Source organism: Trematomus bernacchii, unplaced genomic scaffold (genome assembly GCF_902827165.1).
Source record: "Trematomus bernacchii unplaced genomic scaffold, fTreBer1.1, whole genome shotgun sequence".
Classification (NCBI taxonomy): domain Eukaryota; kingdom Metazoa; phylum Chordata; class Actinopteri; order Perciformes; family Nototheniidae; genus Trematomus; species Trematomus bernacchii.
Window position 1 is genome coordinate 2,436,194 of NW_022987409.1, and position 24,233 is coordinate 2,460,426.

At 44.3% G+C, this 24,233-nt stretch overlaps 2 protein-coding genes across 2 annotated transcripts in view; one reads left to right on the plus strand and one right to left on the minus strand.

The window, feature by feature from the left end:
• The first annotated feature begins 3,736 nt into the window (after positions 1-3,736).
• On the plus strand, positions 3,737-7,791 carry npas4a (neuronal PAS domain protein 4a). The gene is given in 9 exon segments (XM_034138839.1): positions 3,737-3,911; positions 4,262-4,422; positions 4,509-4,611; positions 4,705-5,014; positions 5,137-5,246; positions 5,408-5,543; positions 5,864-6,320; positions 6,322-7,648; positions 7,763-7,791. Coding segments are annotated over 9 exon segments (2,808 nt in total).
• Positions 7,792-13,180: 5,389 nt separating this feature from the next.
• The window catches only part of mrpl11 (mitochondrial ribosomal protein L11), a 49,946-nt gene continuing 38,893 nt past the window's right edge, over positions 13,181-24,233 (minus strand). The window contains exons 3-6 of the mRNA XM_034138743.1: positions 23,024-23,119; positions 16,630-16,723; positions 16,078-16,237; positions 13,181-13,414 (exon numbers count right to left, since the gene is read on the minus strand). Coding sequence (XP_033994634.1) covers positions 13,306-13,414; positions 16,078-16,237; positions 16,630-16,723; positions 23,024-23,119 — 459 coding nt within the window. The 3' untranslated portion in view covers positions 13,181-13,305. The remainder of the gene's footprint in view (positions 13,415-16,077; positions 16,238-16,629; positions 16,724-23,023; positions 23,120-24,233) is intronic.

The following is a 24,233-nucleotide window of genomic DNA, read 5'->3' on the forward strand; positions in this document are numbered from 1 at the left end:
CGGTGTTAAAGGGGCCCTACTATTCTTATTTTCAGATTTCTTAATTGTGTCGTGTGCCTCTAATGTGACCTGTTTACATGCTTTAATGTTCAAAAAGTGGATATGTGGTACATAAACTCCCTCTGGAGGGAGCTTTGGATGTAAGCCTTTGCAGACCATGCATGCACAAAACCCTTTAGAACAACCTACAGGAAAGAGAAGACCAATTCAAACATAATAAGGCAGACCAATTTGAGTTTTAATGTATTTATAATACATCACACTTTTATTGCACTTTTCTAGTCAAGCAAAGGACCATTTAACTTTAGAGCACTGACCTGTGGCACATTGACATCGCTGCATGGATCACCTCCAGAAGGAAGATTGACCTCTGGATAATCTTTGACACGACTCATGCAACTGGGCCAACGATATAACTGTAGAAAGAGAAGCATTACTGAACATTAGTCCTTTCATGGTTGGTTCAATTGTTATTAAATTAATTAATAACAAAGGTTTTGCACAACCTCTGTTCAATGATGTGGCTGTGCCTGTTGCTGTGGTGCTGGGTCGTGGATCCTGAGTCGTGGATCCTGAGTCGTGGATCCTGAGTCGTGGATCCTGGGTCGTGGATCCTGGGTCGTGGATCCTGAGTCGTGGATCCTGAGTCGTGGATCCTGAGTCGTGGATCCTGAGTCGTGGATCCTGAGTCGTGGATCCTGAGTCATGGATCCTGAGTCATGGATCCTGAGTCATGGATCCCGAGTCATGGATCCTGAGTCATGGATCCTGAGTCGCGGCAGTGCCTGTCTTTGACTATCACCTTTTCTTTGATGGCACCCACAGGGTTGTTGACATCCACCTGGATTCATCTTCTTATTTATAGACACAAGCATTTTCAACAATTTGGTCTACCTATGTTGTAAATATATTATCTTTTTAATTTACACACATGACATCTATTGCACGTCTGTCCTTCCTGGGAGAGAGGGATCCTCCTCCGTTGCTCTCCCTGAGGTTTCTTCAATTTTTCCCCGGGTTTATTTGGAAGTTTTTACTACGTCCAAGGACAGAGGGTGTGGTATACATTTTCATATTCTGTACAAACTGTAAAGTCCAATGAGACGAATGTAAAATGTTTGTGGTATTGGGCTATATACATACACTTTGAATGATTGATTGATTATCTACTGAACTGTCTTACTTAAATAATGAGTGTGACGCTGCATCCAAAAAAAGCCAAAACATTTTCGTCCCCAATTCAGCAACAGACTGGTGATGTATTTCTATCCGCTCTGAGGCGCTGCTCCAACATGTGATGTGCAGCACTGATCACCAAGGCTTAGGCTACGACTACAAGAGCTTAAATGAAGCTGTACACATTGAAAGTGACGACTAGAGGACCTTTTTTGTGAGTAAAAAAAGAAGAACTTCTACATTCTTCTCTGATCTTTTGGTCATAATCTGATACCCTTGGGGAACCAGCAATGGAAAAATAAACTATAGAAGAGGAAGGAGAGACGGCTGAGTCATCCGATAAAAAATATGAGAGAAAAAAAAATCAAAGGAAAAGAAACAGAAAAAGGGAATGAAACAAGTAAAAGCTGAGGCAAGTAGCAGGATGATTCATCCGCGAGCTACTGTCTGCATATTGAAAACTGTTAGAGAAGGTAAACAGTGGGTCAAAATAATCAATACTCTTTAAAAAAAATGGGCCTTGTCCTCTACATTCACCTTCATTTCGTTTTAGTATACAACAGATCAGTTTCAATTCAACACAAACACTTGATCACTGGAGGATACATTACATTGATCGAATTCCCAAAAGACTAACCCTAATCTTAAATCAAAGATAAAAACAGAGTGTGTGTGTGTGTGTGTGTGTGTGTGTGTGTGTGTGTGTGTGTGTGTGTGTGTGTGTGTGTGTGTGTGTGTGTGTGTGTGTGTCTGTTCGTCGCCTGAAGAACATACTACAGATCTATTTTGGGGGGCTGCAAGTGAAATCTCCTCATCTATAAATAGGACGATGGGATACGGGGGCGCGCCTCGCAGTCCCGTGCGTCGGTCACCGGTAACATCTATTTTTAGAAACAGCACGGATTACCTCACGTGAGGCTGGTGACGGGTTTGCAGGTTGCGAAATAGCGGCTGATATCTGCGCGCGGATCTATTTATTCATGAATGCCATTCATTAAAAAGACTTCACATTTCATTGAGTTTTTTGAACATCGTCCTTGTAAGTTTAAACAGAGAAGAAAGCGCTTTGGCACTAAAACGTCATTTGTTAAACAGTTATAATCTATAATAGGAATAATATGACGTTGCTGGTGTTTGAAAGTCACATGGCGATCTGTTTGTGCTGTTTCATTCAGTATGTGCAGATGGTACTGCTCTGATGACTGCGAGTCCATGTTTTTATACTAATATGTTATCTAACTCACAATCTCCAAATACACTCAGAAACGCCTGTTAATTGTCCTTTAGAGTCTGACAAAAGGTATATCGTCCATCACAAGGCAAAGGAGATTTGTCTTCCAAGTATTTAATAACCTGATTTACGTCAGTCGAAGATCATATTAAACAAATGAAAACATGCAAGCCAATATTGAGAAAACAACGTTTACCAAATGCTAAAGATTGCGTTGAAATCAAAATATAAGATTGCAGTGAAGGTATGGGAACATGCGCAGCAGCAAAACATTGAGGCATATTTTGTGTAGGTGGATGCATCCATTACTGTTTTCAGCAGCTCAGGAATCATTTCCATTCATAAAAGGCGATGCTGCGATGTAAAACACCGTCAGCAGCCATGTCCTGTGTGGCGTTCACTGTCATCAATATAACATGTTTATAATGTTGACATTTAATGCGGTTAAACTGAAATGAATGAATTGCACCGAACAAGCACCTGTCTTGTTTACCGACTGGTCCGGGGAAAACACTCAGGAACGGTGCCTCGATCCGGTGCCAGACATATACACACAGATACCTCTTTGGTATTCAACGCAGTCTCCCCTTCCTCCTCTCTTCCTCCCCTGCACCCCTCTCCCCTCCCTCCTCCTCAAATACACCGGAGTCCGGTGACTCCGTTTACGTTTTACTCTCGCTCCGCCCCTTACTCGGTTTTGTCCAAATCGGGCTTTTTGCGTCGCCGGAGCTCCCGATTTCAGACCTACGTCATCACCGAGTAGAGGGAAGAGCTGACGTAGGAGGAGAGTCACCGAGAGGAGAGGGCACACGGGAGGGAGGGGGGAGAGCCTCTCCATTGCTTACACTGATACGAGACATATCCATCCCCCTTGGCCCCCATTTCCTCACCCCCCTCCCTCCGTTTTACGTCGGTGTTGGTGCGTTGGGAGCCCCCTACTCCAGCGGAGACCCAGACTATATAAGTCACCGGCGAGCAGAGTCCCTCAACCAGATTTACAGGTTCCGGACTTCCGAGAGACGGCTACCACAGCCTGCACTCCGAGAGGAGGGATAGACATAGCAGCCGGCCAGCATCCGAGCTGGACGCTGTGGCGGAGCTAAAGCAGACGGAGACAGGACAGGAGAAGGTTTTAAAACCTTTCTCTGGAAAGCAGAAACATAGCTGAGATGAAAGTCCAATAACAAATATTTCCCCCCACTTCTACAACCTGTCTCTTAACACATCACGGGGACAGGGCAGCCGAGGCACACCGACCACACTCTGCTCGCAACTCTCCTAACTCACATCTGGAGGAATTTGGACAGATCACCGCAACCACCAGCCACAATGTACCGCTCAACCAAAGGAGCTTCCAAGGCTCGACGGGACCAGATCAACGCCGAGATCCGGAACCTGAAGGACTTGTTGCCCATATCTGAAGCAGATAAAGCACGGCTCTCATACCTGCACATCATGTCACTAGCCTCCATGTACACCAGGAAATCCGTCTTCTTCACTCAAGGTAAGAATAAAAAGACCTGTTGATGAATCTCATGTGCTGCATAGACAGACTCTCAGTGGTGGATCAACAAGTGTTTTAGTGGCACCGCGGGCAAATTGGGATAGATCTCTCTTTAGGACAAACTCTAGATATGTGGGTCATTTATTAATCGATATAATCTCATAAAAGCGTTTAATAGCAGCTTGTCGTTGTCCGTGGTGCTGAAATTAATCAGCGCCATAAATACAGCCGCGCCGCTGTCCATGGTGCTGAAACACACTGCAGCTACTGTTATGCTTCATTGCAGAGATCAGATATCATATTTACTCGGTGTGTTAACACATTTTTGTTCTGTGCCGTTCTACCTAAAGCGGGGACTGCTGCTAATCTCGAGGAGTGCGCGAGGTTTCTGTCTTTCCACGAGCTGTCGGAGCTGACGCAGGCCCTGCCGGGATTTCTGATGCTGGTGACCGGGGAAGGGAAGCTCCTGTACCTGTCAGACAGCGTCTCCGAGCACCTCGGACACTCCATGGTGAGTCTTTTGAAATGATGCGTTGTTCAGGGAATATTCTGGTTCTTCTTTGGGCTTCATAAATAACATGTCTGTGTGTTTTTCAGGTGGATCTTGTGGCACAGGGAGACAGTGTTTATGATATCATCGACGCCTCAGACCACTTTATCATGAGGAGCAACCTGTCAGTCTCCACCTCACTTGAGACCGGTAAGACAAACATACAAGTGATATTTATTTAATAATCAAATGCGTGTTTGGATATGATTTTGTTAAATAAAACATTCATTTTCTCCCCCACAGACCGTCTCTTCCGCTGCCGTTTCAACACCTCCAAGTCCGTGCGGAGGCAGAGCGCCGGGAACAAGCTGGTTCTGATCCGGGCTCGCTGCCTCTCCCCCCCCTCCGGAGCCCCTGCCGCCGGAACCTACTGGACCGCCAACACGGTGTGGGTGTGTTTCTGCTCCCCTCTGGAGCCCCACCCGAGCCGCTCCGGCCCCGGGGCAGACCCGGAGTCCACCTCCACCCCTCCCCCGGCGGACACCAACTTGTTCCTGCCCTGCTTCCACTCCGAGCACTCCCGGGACATGAGGCTGCAGACTGCCCAGCAAAGGTGAGCCCCGCCCCCGAAACACACAGCAGCTCCACCTGTTGCTTTAATATGTAATGTAATCTGTTTATAAGTTGGGTAAACAATTATCCTGCTAACACGTCACCTCCCACTCTCTCCCACAGTGTGAGCGCCTTTCTCGGCTTTGATGTGACAGATTTGCGCTCCTGCTCCTGGTACAGCCTCCTCCACCCACAGGATCTGTCACATGCCTCCGCTCAGCACCGCAGCCTATGTAAGTGTACTCTTCTTCACGCATAGTTACAACCATGCATTGCCCACACAATTACACACACACACATCGTGCCCACCGGCACATCCACGCAGTAAAAACACACTGATGATTAATAGGATTACGAGCCGATGCCAACTTGTGCTGTGTTTGTTGCTCCACAGTGAGAGAGGGAGGAGAGGGCAGAGCTGAGATGGTGGTGCGCGTGCAAGCCCAGGACCAGTCGTGGGTTTGGATCTACATGGTGCTTCAGCTGCAGCCCGGTGAAATCCCCATCAGCAGCAACAACTACATCATCAGGTATTTACTTTTTAAACCCCCAGTGGTGGAAGTACGTATTGTCCTTGAGTGCAATGTTGAGGTACTTGTTCTAGAGTATTCCCTAATTCTACTTTATATATTTCTACTCCACATTTCAGAGACTTTTTGTACTTATAACTCCAATACATTTATCTGACAGCTGTAGTTACTTTAAAGATCCTGCATAAACATACATACACTTTTACCTAAGTAACATTTTGAAAGCAGGCCTTTTACTTGTAACAGAATATTTCTACACTGTTGCTTAAACCAGCCAACATCCTAACCCCCGGTTCCTCCTCTGTTTCTTCCCCTCTCAGTGAGTCTGAGGCGTGGTCCGTGCGTCAGCAGCTCACCTCCGAGGCGACTCAGTTGACTCTGGTTCTGAGCAGCGGCACCTCTCAGCAGGAGGGTCTGAGCCTCCAGTCCCCAGAGACCCTGTCCAGCCCGGACCAGGTCTTCACCCCGGGCAGCAGCGGCCTCTCCGCCCAGTCCTTTGACTTCAGCACGGCCGGCTGCAGCGTGGGCTCCTCTGATGAGCGCGGGAGCTCTGCGGCGGAGGCCATGCAGGTGGAGGGAGACCCCCGCTCCAGTATCTCCTCTCTGGAGGAAGACAGCTTCTTCAAGCAGCATCCCCCCGAAAGCCCCTCAGCTGCTTCCTCCCCAACCCCCGTCACTGTTGAAACGGTAGCAGACTTGGACTTTTTGACCCAGAACATCCTCCTGCCGCCGTCCTTCCAGCTGGACCCCGCTCTGCCAGCTCTCCCCCTGCCACTCCCCCCCTGTCTCCACCTCACAAGCTCAGCAGCAGACCAAAGAGTTTGTGTGCACACCGCCCTATACCCCCCACATCGTTGGGTCCAACTTCCCCTTCGGTGAGCCCCTCTTCAGCTTTGAACCGGCTGGAACTACCACTCCACCTCCTTCTACGACAACCGCCACCTCCACCACCTCCATGGCCCCGACAGCTTCTTCCTCAGACCCCCCTACTACGACCACAAGCCCCTCTCCCCCCACCTCCTTGTCCACCAAGCTCCCCCTCACCCTTTCCACCACATCCACTGACTTCCTGTTCCCCATCGAGCACGGCAGCGGCTCTCTGTACGAAAAACTCCCCCCCACGCCCGACAGCCCCGGGGACGACGGTGACTGCACAGTGATGACCCTGCCCGAGGTTCGGGGTCCGCTGTATGTAGATGTTCCATTTGGGCCCCTCCAGTCTCCCCCAGAGGGCCTCCTCACCCCTGAGGCGTCTCCTGGTAAATACCCTTACCTCTCCTTCTTCTCCCTGGAGAGAGAGAGGGAGAAGGAGAGGGCAGAGATCTCCCTGTTAGCTCAGCACATCAGCTCTCTGGCAGAGGGCTTCTACCTGGATCCTCTCCTGTCCAAACTGTCTCCTCCCTCCATGTCACCCTCTTCCGCGCCTCCCTCCCCCTTCCTGTCACCCGCCGTAGAAACTGCTGATGATGTTGATTCGGGTCACATGCTTAGGGAGTTTTATCCCATCAAAGCGTGGAGAGGCCTGGACATTCCCATGTTCCTCGACGATGACGAATCTCTGTTTGAAGAGAGCATCTTAGAAACCCTCCTCCAAGACACCTTCGTTCCCCCCCAGTCCCCCAGCCTCACCTCCTCCCCCTCCCCTATGCTGAACCCCTGCAGCCCACTCTCTCCTCAGACCCCAGTGTGCTGGCGCCAACCCTCCCAGTTTGAGGGAGCGAGCCACTTCTGTAGCGTCCAATCGGCGCAATGTAACTCCACGGCCGGGTGCGGCGCGGCTGCTGAGGCCCGGGCGATGGCGATGGCGGAGGGTGAGGGGCTGGCGGAGGAAGCAATGGAGATCGAGGTGGTGTCATCTCCTGTGTCTTCCTGCTCCTCCATCCCAGCGTCCCCTCCCCTCATCCTCACGGCCTCCCCCAGACCAGCCTTCTCCACGCCCATCGCCTCGCCTGGGCCCGCTGTGTCTTGCAATCAGTCCCTCCTGGAGGAACTGGCTGTCCTGGAACCCATGTTCGGGGCAGGTGCCTCGATCGCCCCTGGCTTAGGGCAACAACCTGAGTTGTATCAACTCCAATGTCATCCATCGCCACAGTGCTTCCACAAAGGTGAGAATCTGTCTGCTTGAGATGCATTTTTTATTTATCTATAAATGAGAAACCCTTTCTGGATTATCCCCACTAACGTCCTCTTTCTCTCTTTCCCCTCTTTTTGTCTTTCAGATGGGAGTGGAAGTGTTCCTCCGTTCTAAAATAAGTCTGTGACTTACTTCATTAAGTATGGCATATTGTCATATTTTGTGGAGCCCCTTTTACTGCAAAGTAAAAAATGATTAAGTGTATAAATATACATAATGTATATACAACTTAAGGACTTTAACTCCTACATGTCTCTTAAGAACAAAGATTGGCTTTATATTTTTGTTCAGTCATTAATCTGTGTACTTTTTCAAACGTGTGCAACATTTACATGATGGTTCGACCACATGGACTCATAACTGACTGGGTTTTGAGTCCATGTGGCGTCTTCAGCTTCTCTGTGACACGAGCTTCAGATATGATCAGAAAGAGAAACCTCTCTGAACTTGTAAGCGCTGTTTAACTTCCAGATGCGCATTTGTATTCACTCGTAGTGAAAAATCTGTTGTGAACAAAAAAAAAGAACATTTCTTGCTATTTCAATAGAGAGATGAATTATAGCACTTTTGCCTGACATGCAGCGATGCAAACTCAAATCTCAAATGTATTGGAAGTCAAATGTTTACAATTTCCCAACATCCATAGGATGACCACTATTTGCACATCAAAACAAGGGCTCTTCAGCGCCAGTACAGCTCTGATTCGATAACCCTCTTCCTCTCAGCCTTAAAGGCAACATCTAAACTAACTCATTAACAGTTATTCAACTTGAACCCAGACATACTTTGAGCTTTGAGTTTGCGGCTTCAAACCTTTAACGTTTCCTATTTATCTCTCCATCTAAAATCTTGTGTATCATTGTGATGTGCAAACAAAAATGAAAAACATGTGTGGAGATCCTGGCATGTGAAGATCTCGAGGATGTTGAAGGTGTCCAGTGCTTTACGAGATATAACACCGAGCAAGAAATTGTCTGGAAGTTTCCCGGAGCTCTGATCATGCTACAAATCCACTGCTTCGTCGTACTGTACATTAGACTCTGAATGTGGGCTCTTCAGGTCCGCTGGCCTGAGGGCACTCGGCTGGATATTGTTGCAGCATCAATATTTGCAATGCTGGCAGCTTATAGCGGCTCCTGTGTGCCTGACACGGCCCTGACCTGCTGAACTCTGAACTCTTTATCAAGTCCATTCAAACATGGACATTGACATCGTTGCTCCACTGGAGTGAGGCACAATTGACTATGTGAATGAGCGATTCTTCTTTTTTGAGAGGGGTTAGAATACAAAAAGTTTTGTTTTAAAAAATGAAAATAGGGATGGGGTGCTATTTCTATTCAGTTACCAAGCGACACGGGTTGAGAATGGTACTATTCCCATGGTGTCGACATGCTCACGTAGAGTTGTCTACGGTCAAGTAAAGGATTGATTCCTACGTTCTAGCTATTCAAGGCTAAGTTAATATACATGTGTAAAATGACTATACTGTATGTGTGATATTTGAGAAAGATGTTATTGCATATGCATTATGTCTGTGGATATAGGCACATGTTCTTTTCAGAAAGGTTGTACACATTTGTACATTTGTATGAAACAGCTATTGTTCTGTATATATAGAGAGAGATTTTTATGGCATAAGATGGAATATATTGTGAACATCTTACTTACTGCAGAATGGACATTGTGGACCAGTGTTCTATTGTCTTATAAGTGTATTTGATTGTCATACAAATGCATTTATATTAAAAGTGCTCTTAATGCGAATGATGCATTTGTGTCGTCATAGTCAAGCCCCTTGTTCCTCCCTCGGCCTCATCATCATCATCATCATCCCACCATCCCTGCCTCTTTTCCTCCCTCCTCCATTTCTTCCCCTGGAGCGAGTTTCGCTCAGCAACAGCACTGACGCACACACATGACGAGATAGAATGAGACACTATCTGACTCAGACTGACGCACACTCTGGGCATCGAGGTTTTTTGCGTGCGAACGTTTGCACGCAGGCAGCCTCCCACTTATGATGATGCGCGCACACACATAATAGTAGGCAATATGACCCCCCCTCCTTTCTGCCACCCCTCTTTACAAATCACAGTAGCCCACATTCACTCCATCGAGGTACCTGCGACTCCATCAGCGGATGACGCGGTGCGAGACTCCATATATAGGCATTCCTGCTCCCGTCTATTCTCAGCATCCATTCAGAAGGATCAGAGAGGGGAGGGTTGGAGAGAGAGGGGAGACAACGGAGGAGTGAGAGGAGGCTAAAATTAGAGGTACAGTAAAGATGATGCTGTCGCCACACGATGGAAAGGTGAAAGAACATCAACATTTTAAGAAAAAACACACAATAGATTTTCTGAGAATCCAGATAGATAGATAAAACATAGATAATTGGTTTTATGGACCTTTTACTGTCAGGTTTTATCACCTGTGTCATAACATAAGAATAACAACACACCTTATATTACTTGTGATGAGAAAAGACTGTAAACATTATAGTGGTTTTCGGCAAGGGAACATTTTGTACCATCACTCCTTGCTGCTGCTGCTGCTGCTGCAGTGTCTGATGGAGTGAAGATGAGCAGAAGGAGGAAGAGTTGCTCAGCTTACTGCTGCTCTCTTCTGGCAAAGACATGCACTGCAGCAGAGAGAAGGAAGTGTGTGTGTTGTGTTAAGAGGCCATGTTAGAAGAAGGTTATGAAGAGGGCAGGTGTGAAGGACATGTTCGCTGAACCAGATAATATAACAGCTGCTATAAGTGACACTATTCGGAGCTTACATGAAGGTTAAGTATATGTAGGGCTGGACATGGGGGACATCTAGGGCTGCAAGTAATGATTATTTCATTATCGATTCATCTGACGATTATTTCATACATTAATCCTATATTCTGTTTCTATTATATTTGATTTGATTTACTTATTTTATTGTGTTGTACTGTTGGAGGAGCCTGTGACCTAAGATGTTCATTGTCATAACTACACTGTATAGCTATGCACACAGTACAATCAAAGCCTTGAAGCCTTGAAACCTTGAGGTCTATACAAATGTCAGAAAAAAGTGCAAACTGTGCACCTCAGTGTCTCAAAGTCCAATGTAATGTTTCTAAGTGTCTTGTTTTGTCAGTCCAAAACCCAAAGATAATAGAATAGATATCCTTACCCGTGATGACAATATGTTATACAGACAATAAAGGCAATTATCTTTACAGATCCCAGACTCAAAAGTGTCTGTAAGAATAAACTTCAAGCATTTAACAATGATGTTAAACGAGAACATCGCAAATCCTCACGTTTGAAAGGCTGGAAACAGGACGAAGGTATTTTCTGTCTGTATCTATCAGACTGTTTAACTCCACAAAATGCTGGCAATTTGCTTTTTATTTTAATTTGTATGTTTATATATTTATTGTGTCTTTTATATTATATAGTACATTCTATTTTATTTCACTTATCTTGTATTTTATTCATTCACTTTAATGGGACCATTGTGACAAAAAACAGTTTCCCTCCTGGGAGTATTGAAGTATTTCTGATTCGGAAAAAAAGAAGAAAAGCGGGGAATCTCCACATGAGGATGAAAACTGAATTGTCTGCGATCTTTGCAAAAATGACCTAAAAAATGTATTATTTGTCAAAATAGTTGGTGCCTATTTTTCTGTCAGTTGATTAATCGTTGCAGCTCTTTTGAGAACAGTCAATTATTAATGGAGAGGTCCTGACGAAAAACAATACTCACATGCAGACTGTTGTTGCTCCTCATGTCCAGAGTGGCCTGTAAAGTCACCTGTTCCATCTTTGAAATGTCCTCAGACACCATTTCCTTGCAGAGCTGTGGACGAGGAATAATATCACAAAGGATGAAATGTCTGCTTTTATCCTAAAACTTTAGAATCTGTTCTTTATGCGAATACACACCCACAGGACAAAGGTGGGAATCGAACCTCCAACCTTGTGATGTATAGATGACTGTTTACTGCCTGGGAAACGGCAGACGTTGATCCTGGATGATTCCCAGACTGAACTTTAGAGGTTTGCGAGGGGACAATCACAGCAAACAATTTCAATCTAAACATGGACGTTGTAGGAGCCATTTCCTTAGTTTATATTATTTTATCTTTTTAGAGTACATAGTCTCAGATTCTGTGGTGTATATTATTTATTATTTCATTTGAGTGTGTTACTCCTGCAGGTCGAGGTGCTGCGGCCTACTGGTGTGGCTGACTGAAGCAAACAGTTTTTAGACCTTGCTGGTTGGGAGCGTCACAGCTTGGTTCTTTATTGTGCCTTTAACATTGAAGTATCAGTTTATATGACAAATAGTTTGTTTAGATATTTATATTTGCCTTTTTTGGAATAAACTATCTTACTTTTCAATCACATCTGGACATTTCTATGTTTTCTCTCAAACTACAAGCGTCTATTCCTCAATATCAATACAGGCAAATGCAATTTTCTTTATTTAAATCCCAACATAATAGTGAAAAGAAAAAGATCCCAGACTCAACAGTGTCTGTAAGATTTGGCTTCCACCATTAAACAATGACTTTAAACAGGAAATCCTCACATTTGAAAGGCTGGTATTTTGGTTCATTAATGGCGTAAATGGCTTAATTGAGTTTAAAAATGGTTGAAGTCTTATTGGTTATTTATTATTTCCGCATTGGTTTGATGTTTATTCATTTACATTAAACCAAACTCCTTTTGTGTTTAAAACAAAAGTTCATTAAAGGTGGAGTATGTAATTTATTTCAGAAACACTTTTTGTTATATTCCATGGAATGCTCTTAACATCCCGATAGCAATGAATACATTACATGCTTTGACAATAAATACATAAAAAAATGTCATCTGTGGAAGCTGTAATACTGTAAAAAGCACGACCAATCATTTTAGCGGCCCGGCTAAAATAACTGGATGGCCTACCTGCCTGTCAGCCTTCCATCTGTGCACAAACTTATCTCGTGCCCTCATTGGTCATGTGCGCGTTCGTGTGTGTTGGAGGAGGGGCTCTGTAAGGAAGTGGCAGATTTTTTCCGGTTGTGTATTTTCAAATTCTAGCGCACTCGAGCTGGTTTCTCCAAAATTACCTACCCCACCTTTAAGTCATAATATAAAACTAATGTAGCCAGTACTTGCCCTGGGATCATCTCGGACGAGACTCGCCCCGCCCTCACAGTCCACGTGATTTCTGAAATATTTCATGTGAGGAACCCTTCAGATCACAGATTCATGAGAGGCGTGTGAACTCTAAAACATCTGCACAACCCGACAGGATGCCAAACCGCTTGGAGGAGAGTTAATAAAAGATAACAACATCAAAGAGACTAAACATACAAATGCTTCTAAGACAGATTGATTATCTCGGCTCAAGGTCATAAATATATCCAAAATGTGAGCGGATGTGTCAAAATGTATCCGGCGTTAAATATTTTCAGTCATTTAGGAACCAAACAAGAAATATCTAAATATCAGATGTGAATAAGGCCAGAGAAAAGGAATGACATAACAACGTACTGTTTATTCAGACACACGACATTAACAGTGTTTTGTATGAATGCACTTCACATATAGAGTCAATACAAATAGGAATGGGGGAGGGCAATGTTAAAAATGGCGCAGGTCTTTATTTCTTTTTGCCCAGCGCAACTGCATCGGCGGCGGCTGCTACTGCGTCCGCCTTCAACTTCTCCTCCCTCTGCTCCAAGAAGAGTTTGTACTCATCAGCTGAGAGGCTGGAGAGGAGGGGGAGGAAGGGAGGGAGAGAAAAAAGAAGAACATTATATTCCCCAAACTTACTGCTACAGGAAAATCTTCTGTTCAAAAGTGTGAAGACAAATGGCCACGGGTGGTGTTCCCTGAACCCCTCCATCATTCTGTAGACAAGTGATTTAAAATGTAATAAAACTGGACGAACACGGTTGTCAAACACCACCAGTGGAGATGGAAATGTTAAATAAGGGACATTCCTATTTGTTATAGCTGTAAATCATTCAGCTTTGTGCAACATTATCTTTCTTCCCCCCGGAAACAAAGAGCAATGATCTTGTTTCTGGAGTGGCCACAGTGCAGCAGAACAGCCAGGGACAGATCCATTGTTAAACAGGCAGCAATTCCTCCTCTGACAGCACTCTCAATAAATCATCATGCACTGCCGCCTCAAGACATGTTGGGGTTTAAGTAAGGAGAGAAAGGGATTCTGGGAAAAGTACAATATCATTAAGGGAAGAAGAACCAGAGGGGTTGTGGGGGTGCGATTGTGCAGGAAGACTGAACTGAAACAGACCCTGCTGTGCAGCTAATAAATGATAAATATCTAAACGTTTGAAAGCAGAACAGGTGGATGATGAGATGCAAAGGGGAGTTCACATCTCTGATATCTTTTTGAAGCTCATTGCATTCAGTCGGAAATCCACATTAATAATAATAATAATAATACATTTAATTTCAAAGTGCTTTTTCAGGTGCTCAAATACGCTTTACAGTGGTGATAAAACGAGATGAAATAGAATAAAAAATATTAAAACGGCAACACAACATAATTCACAAATTAAAAGCCAATCTGAAGAGGTGTGTTTTGGTCAGTGTTTTGAAAGTGGGTGCAGTCTCTGATGTGTTGTGGAAGGGAGTTCCAGACATTACATACTGATTACAAACAGTTGGAGTAAATTGTTTTTGAAGTAAGTATATGTTAAAACGTACTTTAGATTTTGTATACAGTACATGACATTATGCAACATCAGTGTTTCCCCTGCGCCCTGCCAACGGAGCCTCGCGCCCCGCCTGAAATTCAAGCTGTTTTTTTTATTTATTTTTTATTATTATTTATTTTTTTAATAAAAAAAATATATATATGGCACCAAATTGCAACTGAAGTAATCTATCTACGGTCACTTTTCACATTGAACATGTGCTCTTTTATTAAATAAACTAAACGCCTATGTTATTTATCCGATGTATGTGCAAGTTTCAGTTCCACTGCTTTGCATATTCACATTCTCCCTCCGCTCTGTTTCTGAAGGGCGGGGCCACACACACACACACACACACACACACACACACACACACACACACACACACACACACACACACACACACACACACACACACACACACACACACACACACACACACACACACACACACACACACACACACACACACACACACACACACACACACACACACACACACACACACACACACACACACACACCACACACACACACACACACACACACACACACACACACACACACACACACACACACACACACACAAAGAGCGGAGGAAAGGAGGAGAACAGCAAAGTGTAAAAAAGTCAAACAAATCTGCATTATTATTTTTTAACCTCAAGCAGTTATCGATAAAAAAAAGAAATTCAATTTTTTTTTTCCTGAGCAGCACCCTGTCAAGGCAGTAAACCTAGGGGACACACTGAACATTATACTGTAATTGCGGGGGTTGTTGTTGTCAGGTCACATGTTGTTATATATGTTGTTTTGTATGAGTGGGGTTGCACTATATAACACAGTATAATGTTATTTAGCACCACAAACTAAACCCTGCGCCAAAGATAGATGAATACTGTCAGGATCTTATTAAACAGAGTGTCAAATTAAGAAACAATGAGCCCCCGTGCTCGGACGCATGAATAGGTCCCCCTTGTACCTCGCATTAATCACGTTTTAACCGTAAACACCTTCCCTGAGTTTTCAAGTCTTTATTACATTGTTTACCTACCAGAGTGCTTATTTTCTTGAACGTTCAGGTTTCGTTACATAGATATATGTAAATATTAAATAGGACTTCGTATGGATAGATGCTCAAGGTTTAAGGCATATATATATTCTTCACATGTTCACTCGTTAAGATGAAGGGTCCATTTTTCTTCCAGGAGTCTGTGTGTCATGCTTGAGTTCATCTAAGCACGCTATAAAGAGCATAATCAAAAGGAACAAGGACCTTATAGAGATCAAATGTGATGGGGACGTCACAAATCCTGACCTTTTGACTTTATAACAATAAATGATTTTGCTGCAGGGCTATTGTTTTAATTGCATTTTATACTCTACTATCTACTGCACTGTGTTCATGTTATGTTGGCCACTGTGGTCTCTGTACTGCGCTCTTGTCTAACCTCTAGTGGCTGTAAGGGGGCGTAGCAGCATCTACAGACGAGACAACACCTGCTGCTTCTGCTCATCTCTGCAGGAATGCGTGTGGCGTTTTATTTCTGCATGTGTCTTTGTTTATTTGAAGAACTTCATATAAAACAATAGCAGCAAACTTCTTGGACTGAAGTCAAAGCCTCTGACAGCCCTACTCACCTAACCCCAACCTTTTAAGTCAGCTACAATTATAAAAAAAGGGCCCCAAACACAGAACGAGGACTCACTCGTTGACGATCTGGATGCCCAGCGAACGAGCCGAGCCGATGATGTTCTTGACGACCATCTGTAGGGGGGTGTTCCTCATTTTGAAGCAATCATCCTCGGCCTTCACCTGCGCAATCTCGTACACCGCCCTCACCGACACCATCCCCGCTGTCTCGTGACCTTCACACACAAACACACACAGAAGAGAGAATTCAGCGTTTGAATAAAGAACACGGTACATTTCAATAAACGTACCAAAAAGTTTTGGCACAGATAAGGAAGAGGTGGGGGGTGTATGTCTGTGTGTTGGAGGGGTGATATTAGGAGTGAGCAGCTGAAATGAGGCTGGAGACAGATTAAAGCACAAAACGTAGGGATCCATAAGTCTCTTTTCCTCACACACCACCTTTGCTGCCTCCTTCCTCTGCAGCATTTCCCCCGCATGTCATGAATATAACATCAATCACAGCAAAGCTGAAAACCGAGCCCAGGGAAGAGACGTGTGTCCGTTACAGGATGGGCTCGGGGACGGGGAGTGAGTGAGAGTTGATCAGTCAGGCAGAGAAACTCACCCGTCTGTGCGGCGCCTTTCTCAATCCCCGCAGCCTGCTTCAGGAAGTACGACACCGTGGGCTTGCCGATCCGAAGCTCATACGTTCGGTCAGGCTGTGGAGAAACAATAGGAATTACTTTTATATTTTGTTAGCTTTAATCGGCTCTTAGTATATAGTAAATAGTGTATATTTGACGGATAGTCTTCAGATTGAAATGGTTCACTGTCAACATGTATATATTTTACTTTTTAGTTTGGCTTTATTTTCTATTTTGAGATTTTTGTTTGCATGCTGCTGTGACGATAAAAAACATAACAAATTGGGATGAATAAAGTATATCTTATCTTAAAAGTAAAACCCCATGAAAAGAGGGTCCCACAGGTTGCAGAATACACACAGAATACCTGCAGTTTGAGCCCCTACTGGTTCTGTGAGGGTAGTTTCATTTCATCAAACTTAAAAGGCTGAATATACAAAATGCATTTGTTTTTGTTTTTGGAAAATGATTGAACAATATTGTATTTAAATGATAAAGTAATGTATCCTCTTTATAATCAGAAACAAAAGCGTCCTTGGTGTTTAATGGTAGCTTCGGGTCGGACCAAATGTACTGTATCTTTATTTATGACTCTTGGTATTTACTGAAATGAATAAAAGCCGAGTAGAAGCGCAAACTGAAGCTGGGACCAATGAATTCTTCCACCAGAATACAGAGCACATCGCTTTGTTAAAGTGCACAAAGATAAACTTGTCTATATCGAGCGCTGCCTGCTCTCCACAGAGGCTTCAGTCGTCAGTATTGAAGTTTCCGTGATTGAGGGGTACCTGTTTCTTCTTTCATCTCTCTCAGAATAAAGCTTCCTTCATTTCACACCTTGAGCCTGATTCCGCACCGTGTTCATTGCAATATTTATTGAACAGAAAACACAACAACCTCAGTTTTTTCTCAAGAATATGAAAAGTGTTGGTTATTGTTCCGCCTATAAACCAATTCATCATTCTGTCTTTTTGTTTCAGGGCTGTAATCGTTGCCTGCTTTTATTGATTAAGTTAAAACACATATAATCACCTCTCAAAGATGACATGGTGAATGTGTGAGCAAGCGATTGTCCACTTCCAGTTGATACGGACCAATATCAGCATTTACTTGTTTTGGTCCCTACTCGGCTCCTCAGAGAATCCTTTGGCTCTTCAGAATGTGACGCTATGTTCCCCCGCTAGTCGCTAACTTCCTACTGAGCTGGAAGGTTTTTTTTTGCAGCAGCAGCTGAACCGATGCTGATGAAAGCATTGAAAAAGAACCAAAACGGTGAGATTATTTGCCGTAAAAGCAAAAAGGAGATCTAAGGAGAACTGCAGAGATGGTTGATCATTCTGCAGCTTTAACACTACAACCGCCAACGGGTCAATTTGACCCGCAGCTGTTTTTTGATTGTATGTCACTTTTTTTCAATAAAATATTAAAGTCTCCCAGTCCGTGACTTTTCCTGAAAGTGTGTTATGTAGCACCCTCTGTTGTTAAAAATTGTTAATATGAAGTCAGATTGAAAAAATCGGCAAAGAAAATGCCATTTATACCTATATCAGCCAGCGGGTAATATTTACCTCATAGAAAATGCAGCGTAAACATGACGTGTTGCTATAGCAACGCCTTTTGTCTACTGCGGTTCCTTATAGATAGAGAGATAGATTGAGAGAGATAGATAGATAGATAAATAGATAGATAGAAAGATAGATAGATAGATAGATAGTTATAGATAGATAGATAGATAGATAGATAGATAGATAGATAGATAGATAGATAGATAGATAGATAGATAGATAGATAGATAGATAGATAGTTATAGATAGAGCGCTCGCTGCTCAGCGCTCGCCGCTAGCTCGCTCGATCGCTAGATCGCTCGCTCGCTCTCTCGCTCGCTCGCTCGCTCGCTCGCTCGCTCTATCGCTCGCTCTCGCTCGCTCCTCGCTCGCTCGCTCGCTCGCTCGCTCGCTCGCTCGCTCGCTCGCTCGATAGATCGTATAGATAGTTATAGATAGAGAGAGAGAGAGATAGAGAGATTTGTACCTAAACAAAACACAAGTCTAACACCAAGCGTTTAAATCAGCACTGGTAGCGATATTTTATACACAAACTAGCTGAGAGTCTACAGATGCTATTGGTATCCCTGTGCGATCAAAACTCACTGTTCTGTATGATCAATAAAAGAACATTGTACCTTGAAAATCAATAGCGTGTAAATTTGACCCGTTGGCGGTTTTAGGTGTACAGCGATGATGAAATGAAGTTACCACTCATTCAGAATCACTTAAGTGTACCCTAACCTGTTTGCATGAGGTCTTAATATTAGTTTATCTGCCCCCCCCCCCCTGCGTGTTTAACTGTGAGCTGCTGCACATTTGCTCTCCAGCCTCACTGACTCGCCCTTTCCATCCTCCCCTCAGGACCAAAATAAAAGACCTCTCTTCAGCATCACCAGCGTCGTCTGCGTTCGATTAACCCCTTGACTGCCTCACAGTTCTCTAATGTTTTTAATGCTTCTCCGATCTGTAAATTAGATGTGAACTGTGCTTTTAATGCTGATGAGCTTATCTCCATGTTTGACTCGACATGCACACTAATACTGGATTCTGTTGCTCCTTTTACGCTTAGACGCACCAAAGTTCTATCAGAGCCGTGGCTCAATGACTGTACTCGTGCTCTCAGACGCGCTTGCAGGCGTGCAGAGAGAAAATGGAAAAAGGATAAACTCCATGTCTCCCTAGAAATCCTTCGTGCTTGCCTTTCTGACTACCAGACGGCAGTCAAAGCAGCCAAAACAGAGCACATTTCTCTGTTAATCTCCAAAAACAGCCATAAACCTCAGGTTCTTTTTAATGTCCTCAACTCGATCATTAATCCCTGTGATGTTTCTTCTATTGTGCCATCGACTACTCTCTGTGATAAGTTTCTTACATTTTTTATTGAAAAAGTATCTGCTCTTAGGCTAGCCCACACTAGTGCTACCCCCAGATCCTGCTCCTTTTCTGTGCCCTGCTGTCCTCGACCACTTTGAGCCTGTATCCCTCTCTTCTCTCTCGGATGTAGTCAAGCACCTGCGGCCGACAAACTGCACCTCAGACAGCATTCCCTCTCGCCTTCTCAGAGATGTTTTTGAATCAGTTGGAGCAAGTATTTTATTACTTTTAAACACCTCTCTTACCTCAGGATGTGTCCCAGCTGCCTTCAAACATGCCGTGGTTAAGCCACTACTTAAAAAGAAAAATCTCGACCCCTCCATTCTCGCACATTTTAGGCCCATCTCCCAGCTACCTTTTTTATCAAAAGCCCTGGAGCGAGTAGTCTACGCCCAGCTGCAGTCTTTTTTAACCATCCATGGAATCCATGAAAAGTTTCAGTCTGGCTTCAAACCCATGCACAGCACTGAAACAGCTCTTTTAAGAGTTTTTAATGATCTGCTCCTAGCCGCCGACTCAGGTAGCCCAGCTGTCTTGGTGCTGTTAGACCTGACAGCTGCCTTTGACACTGTGGACCATAGCATCCTGCTGTCACGGCTTGAACAGTCCGCTGGCATCACAGGCTCTGCCCTTGCATGGTTCAGGTCCTACCTGACAGACCGTAGCTTCTCGGTACAGCTAGGTGCCTTCTCCTCTGCCAAAGCCCCTCTTACCTGTGGGGTTCCCCAAGGCTCGATTCTGGGCCCCATCCTTTTTCTACTGTACATACAGCCCCTAGGTTAAATTCTCACAAAACATAATATTCCCTTCCACTGCTACGCCGACGATGTACAGATATATCTGCCTCTCAAAGCAAATGTCAAACACTCACTACAGCAGCTGATGGACTGCTTAGCAGAGATAAAATCCTGGCTGAGCAAAAACGTTCTCAACCTCAACGAGAGCAAGACTGAGGTCATCTTTTTTGGACCGCAACCTCCAGCCTCTCCGGTTGATATTCTGGGCTCTCTCAAAAAAAACATCCTCCCCTCGGTCATGAACCTTGGAGTGACCTTCACTAGCACTTTTAAATTCGACAAGCAGGTCAGCACCGTAGTCAAATCCTGCTTTTTTAAAATAAGACTATTGGCCAAAACCAAGTCGTATTTATCTTTTAATGACTTAGAAAGGGTTATTAACGCCTTTGTAACCTCGAGACTGGACTATTGCAACGCTCTGTATGTGGGTATGGACCAGGCCTCAATTAAACGCCTGCAGCTAGTCCAAAACGCAGCTGCACGTTTGCTGACTGGCCACAAAAAGCGCGACCACATCACCCCTATTCTGGCCTCACTACACTGGCTTCCAGTTCGGTTCAGAATTGATTTTAAAATCCTTTTATTTGTTTTTAAAGCACTAAATGGGCTGGCTCCGGCCTATATAACTGAACTGCTCCAGCGCTACACCCCAGCCAGAGCTTTAAGGTCTGCTGACCAGCTGCTGCTGGTAGTGCCCAAGACCAGGCTTAAAACCCGAGGGCACCGAGCCTTCGCAGCAGCTGGCCCTAGGCTCTGGAACACTCTGCCCCTCCATGTGAGGTCGGCCCAGACCCTAGGGGTTTTTAAATCTAAACTAAAAACACACTTCTTCTCTCTGGCTTTCTAGTTAGAGCGGAGCACGACTCCTGACTTTTCCTTGTGTTTTTATTTTTATTTTGTTTTTTATATATATCTGTTGTAATTTATTGTCGTTTATTGTGATTGTAGTAATGTGTTTTTATTACATGTACAGCACTTTGGCTCGACCAAAGATCGCTTTTAAATGTGCTATATAAATAAAACCTGATTTGATTTGATCACCGAGTTATTCTGATCTGTTCTTAATGTGGTCCCTTCTCTGGCCGAAGACCTTTAGTCTCTAGAATCTGACATACCGATCCAATCGATAAATCATCTGAGGGAAGTTTGCTCTTGATCATCTGTTATCCGCCACATAGATAAATAAATAACAATACAAACCAGAGGGCAATAAGCTGTAGGCTGAACCGAGATGAGAGCACAGAGCAGGCGATTTGTCATAAGACTCGTCTTATCTTACAGTGACCTTTCCACAAAGGAAACTACTTTTCTCTCCATCCATGGAAAAGCTGTTGGTTGTAAAGGTCTGATGAGGCAATGTTGTTTTCTCCTCCATTAAAAAGATCTCAAAACTAATATTTACCGCCTCTTCCGAAAGAACCAACAACAGAAAAATACAGAAATAGAGAGCGGGGGAGGGATGGAGCAGTAAAGGTTTTATAGATCATTAAAAAAAGGAAGGGAAAGAAAACTGATTTAAACTAATAGGTGTCGTCTTGTTTTCTGTCAGTGCTGATCTACAGTATTTACACTGTTAGCTGTGTTGTAAGGTGATAGGACACGGATGATTTAAATGTAAGCTATAATGATGTTTGGTACTGATGCTGTTGGGATGCATCATTGAACTGTTGATTTAGATTTCTGTTTTGGTTTGGAGGAGGTTTGATACGGCAGGGTGCCTTTTTGTTGTTGTAGATGAATACTTAAGCATTTTGTATCTTTTTGTATTTTGTGAGTTGACAATAAAAAGTAGAGAAACACAGAGGGTCACTGCGCCATGCGGTTGTTTGCCAAGAAAGAGTTGCATGTTAGCAAGCTGACATTAGCATTCAGTCAGTAATAACAGAGCGGCAGCAGAAACAAAAGACACATAATGCAAAAGTGAGGTGCGGGTAGGCTAACCAGGCTAGCCGTTTCCCCTTGATGCTTATCTTAATGCTAAGTTCACTGCTTTCTTCTCAAGCCCCTCACCACACAGAGTTAGGAAGTAGTGGATTATCCCAAAAGGTCCAACTGTTCCTTTGAAGTCGGATGACAGTCACTGTAGGATGTGCTGTACAGACAAGCCTGAGGTGAACGTTGAGTTACTTTGGTCTCAGAGTCTGCAACATTCTGCATGCACAGATGAAACCTCACACAGTGGCAGCCCACCAGTGAAGTCCTCCAGCAGATGGCAGTGATGCTCAGCAGCGCCACGTGTGATAACAGAGTTCTTGCTGCATATTGCAAGTGAAAAATGAATTCACGCCTTTTAAAGGATTAGGCTTCCCCTCCTTCCATCACAAAACGGAAAAACTCCTGATTTGAAACAACACACAGAGCGGTGTGAGGGAGGGGGGCGTGACGAGGCAAACAATATGTAGTTGTGTAAAATAAAATCGACACGCTCGTAACACCTCTTTTCTGAGTAATTCACGTTTTCCTACATGCACTTACTGCCTCTTGACTCCAAGTTCCTCTGGGCTCTGCTTCATTAATGAATGCAAATGGAAAGGCTTACTTCGGTGGTAGTGTATGAATAATGGAAGTGCTCTGGTAATGCTATGCAGCTATTGGAATTAAACACAATCGCGGGAGGGAGGGGTGTAAAGGGTCAAGGGTGGGTTCGAGACACTCACCTTCACTGTGATCCTGATGGGGAGCGGGATGCCCTCCTTCATCTCCTTGGTTTTCTCATTGAAATCCTTGCAGAACTGCCCAATGGGGATTCCTCTCTGCATGGGAAAAATAAACAAAGAAAAAGATGATGGAGGATCGCTTTCAAATGTATGAGAAGCCTGAGCTTGCACACCTTCAGCTGAACGTCACTCATGTCACACAGTGCTGCAGGAATACAGATGCCTGCGCTGCTGTCAGTCAATCCATCACCAAACTTCACAGAGGTCTGACTATTTGCACACACGAGTGGTTCAGCGACCGCCGTGTGACAGTATATATTTATATACGTGTGTGCAGAGAGTGTGTGGGTGTTTATGTGTTTGGGGGGGGGGGAAGAGACATTTTCACACTTATATTCACTCTGGGATGCATCTCTCTCTCTGTGTGTGTGCAGCCTCTCTGTTGTTCCACACTGTGTGTTTGTGTATGTCACTCGAGCGATGACTGAATGCATGTTGGTGCCCAGAGCCAAAGAAATGCGAGTGATGAATGAGCCTCACATTTCCCTGCTCGGGCAAGGCCAACCGGAGCGAAAGCAAAATAGATGGGTGACATGAAGTCAACACTCGGCCAACACGGCTCCTTTGCACCATTCCTCTTTGGAGCTGAATTCAGAGGCAAAGAAATAAAGAATCTAATTATTACTGCAGGAATTTATACTGACCTTCAGCCGCCATCCTCCCCAAAGGCAACACACTGATTGAAATGTTCATTTCAGAAATGAGAGGAAGGTATTTTATTCAGTTTAATGGACTTGCAAGCTTCTATTACTCCATGACAAAGCAGAGCACATTTCTCAAATTCTCATAATGGATCTGATGAAAAGTCAGCCATCCTGAGACACTCAGCGATGACAGCAGGCGGAAGACATTTATTTGAACTTAACGGAGCGGAAAGTTCTCTGAACATCATCTCCACTAAAGGCCTCAAAAAGCACCTGGTGAATGCTAATCCTACACGACTCCGTTTGGGGTCTAAAACACCGCTCATCACTCACCGGCGTCTCGATGCATCTGCTAGCACAATAACAAGGAGCAGATTGAAATTTAAACACATCACACGAGTCGAGGCAGGCTATTGTTTCAGAGCTGATGGGTGCTATTTGAATTACAATATGCTACTAATGACATGAAATGCAGCGGTGTCCCCAGGGACCTCACTAGGCGCTAC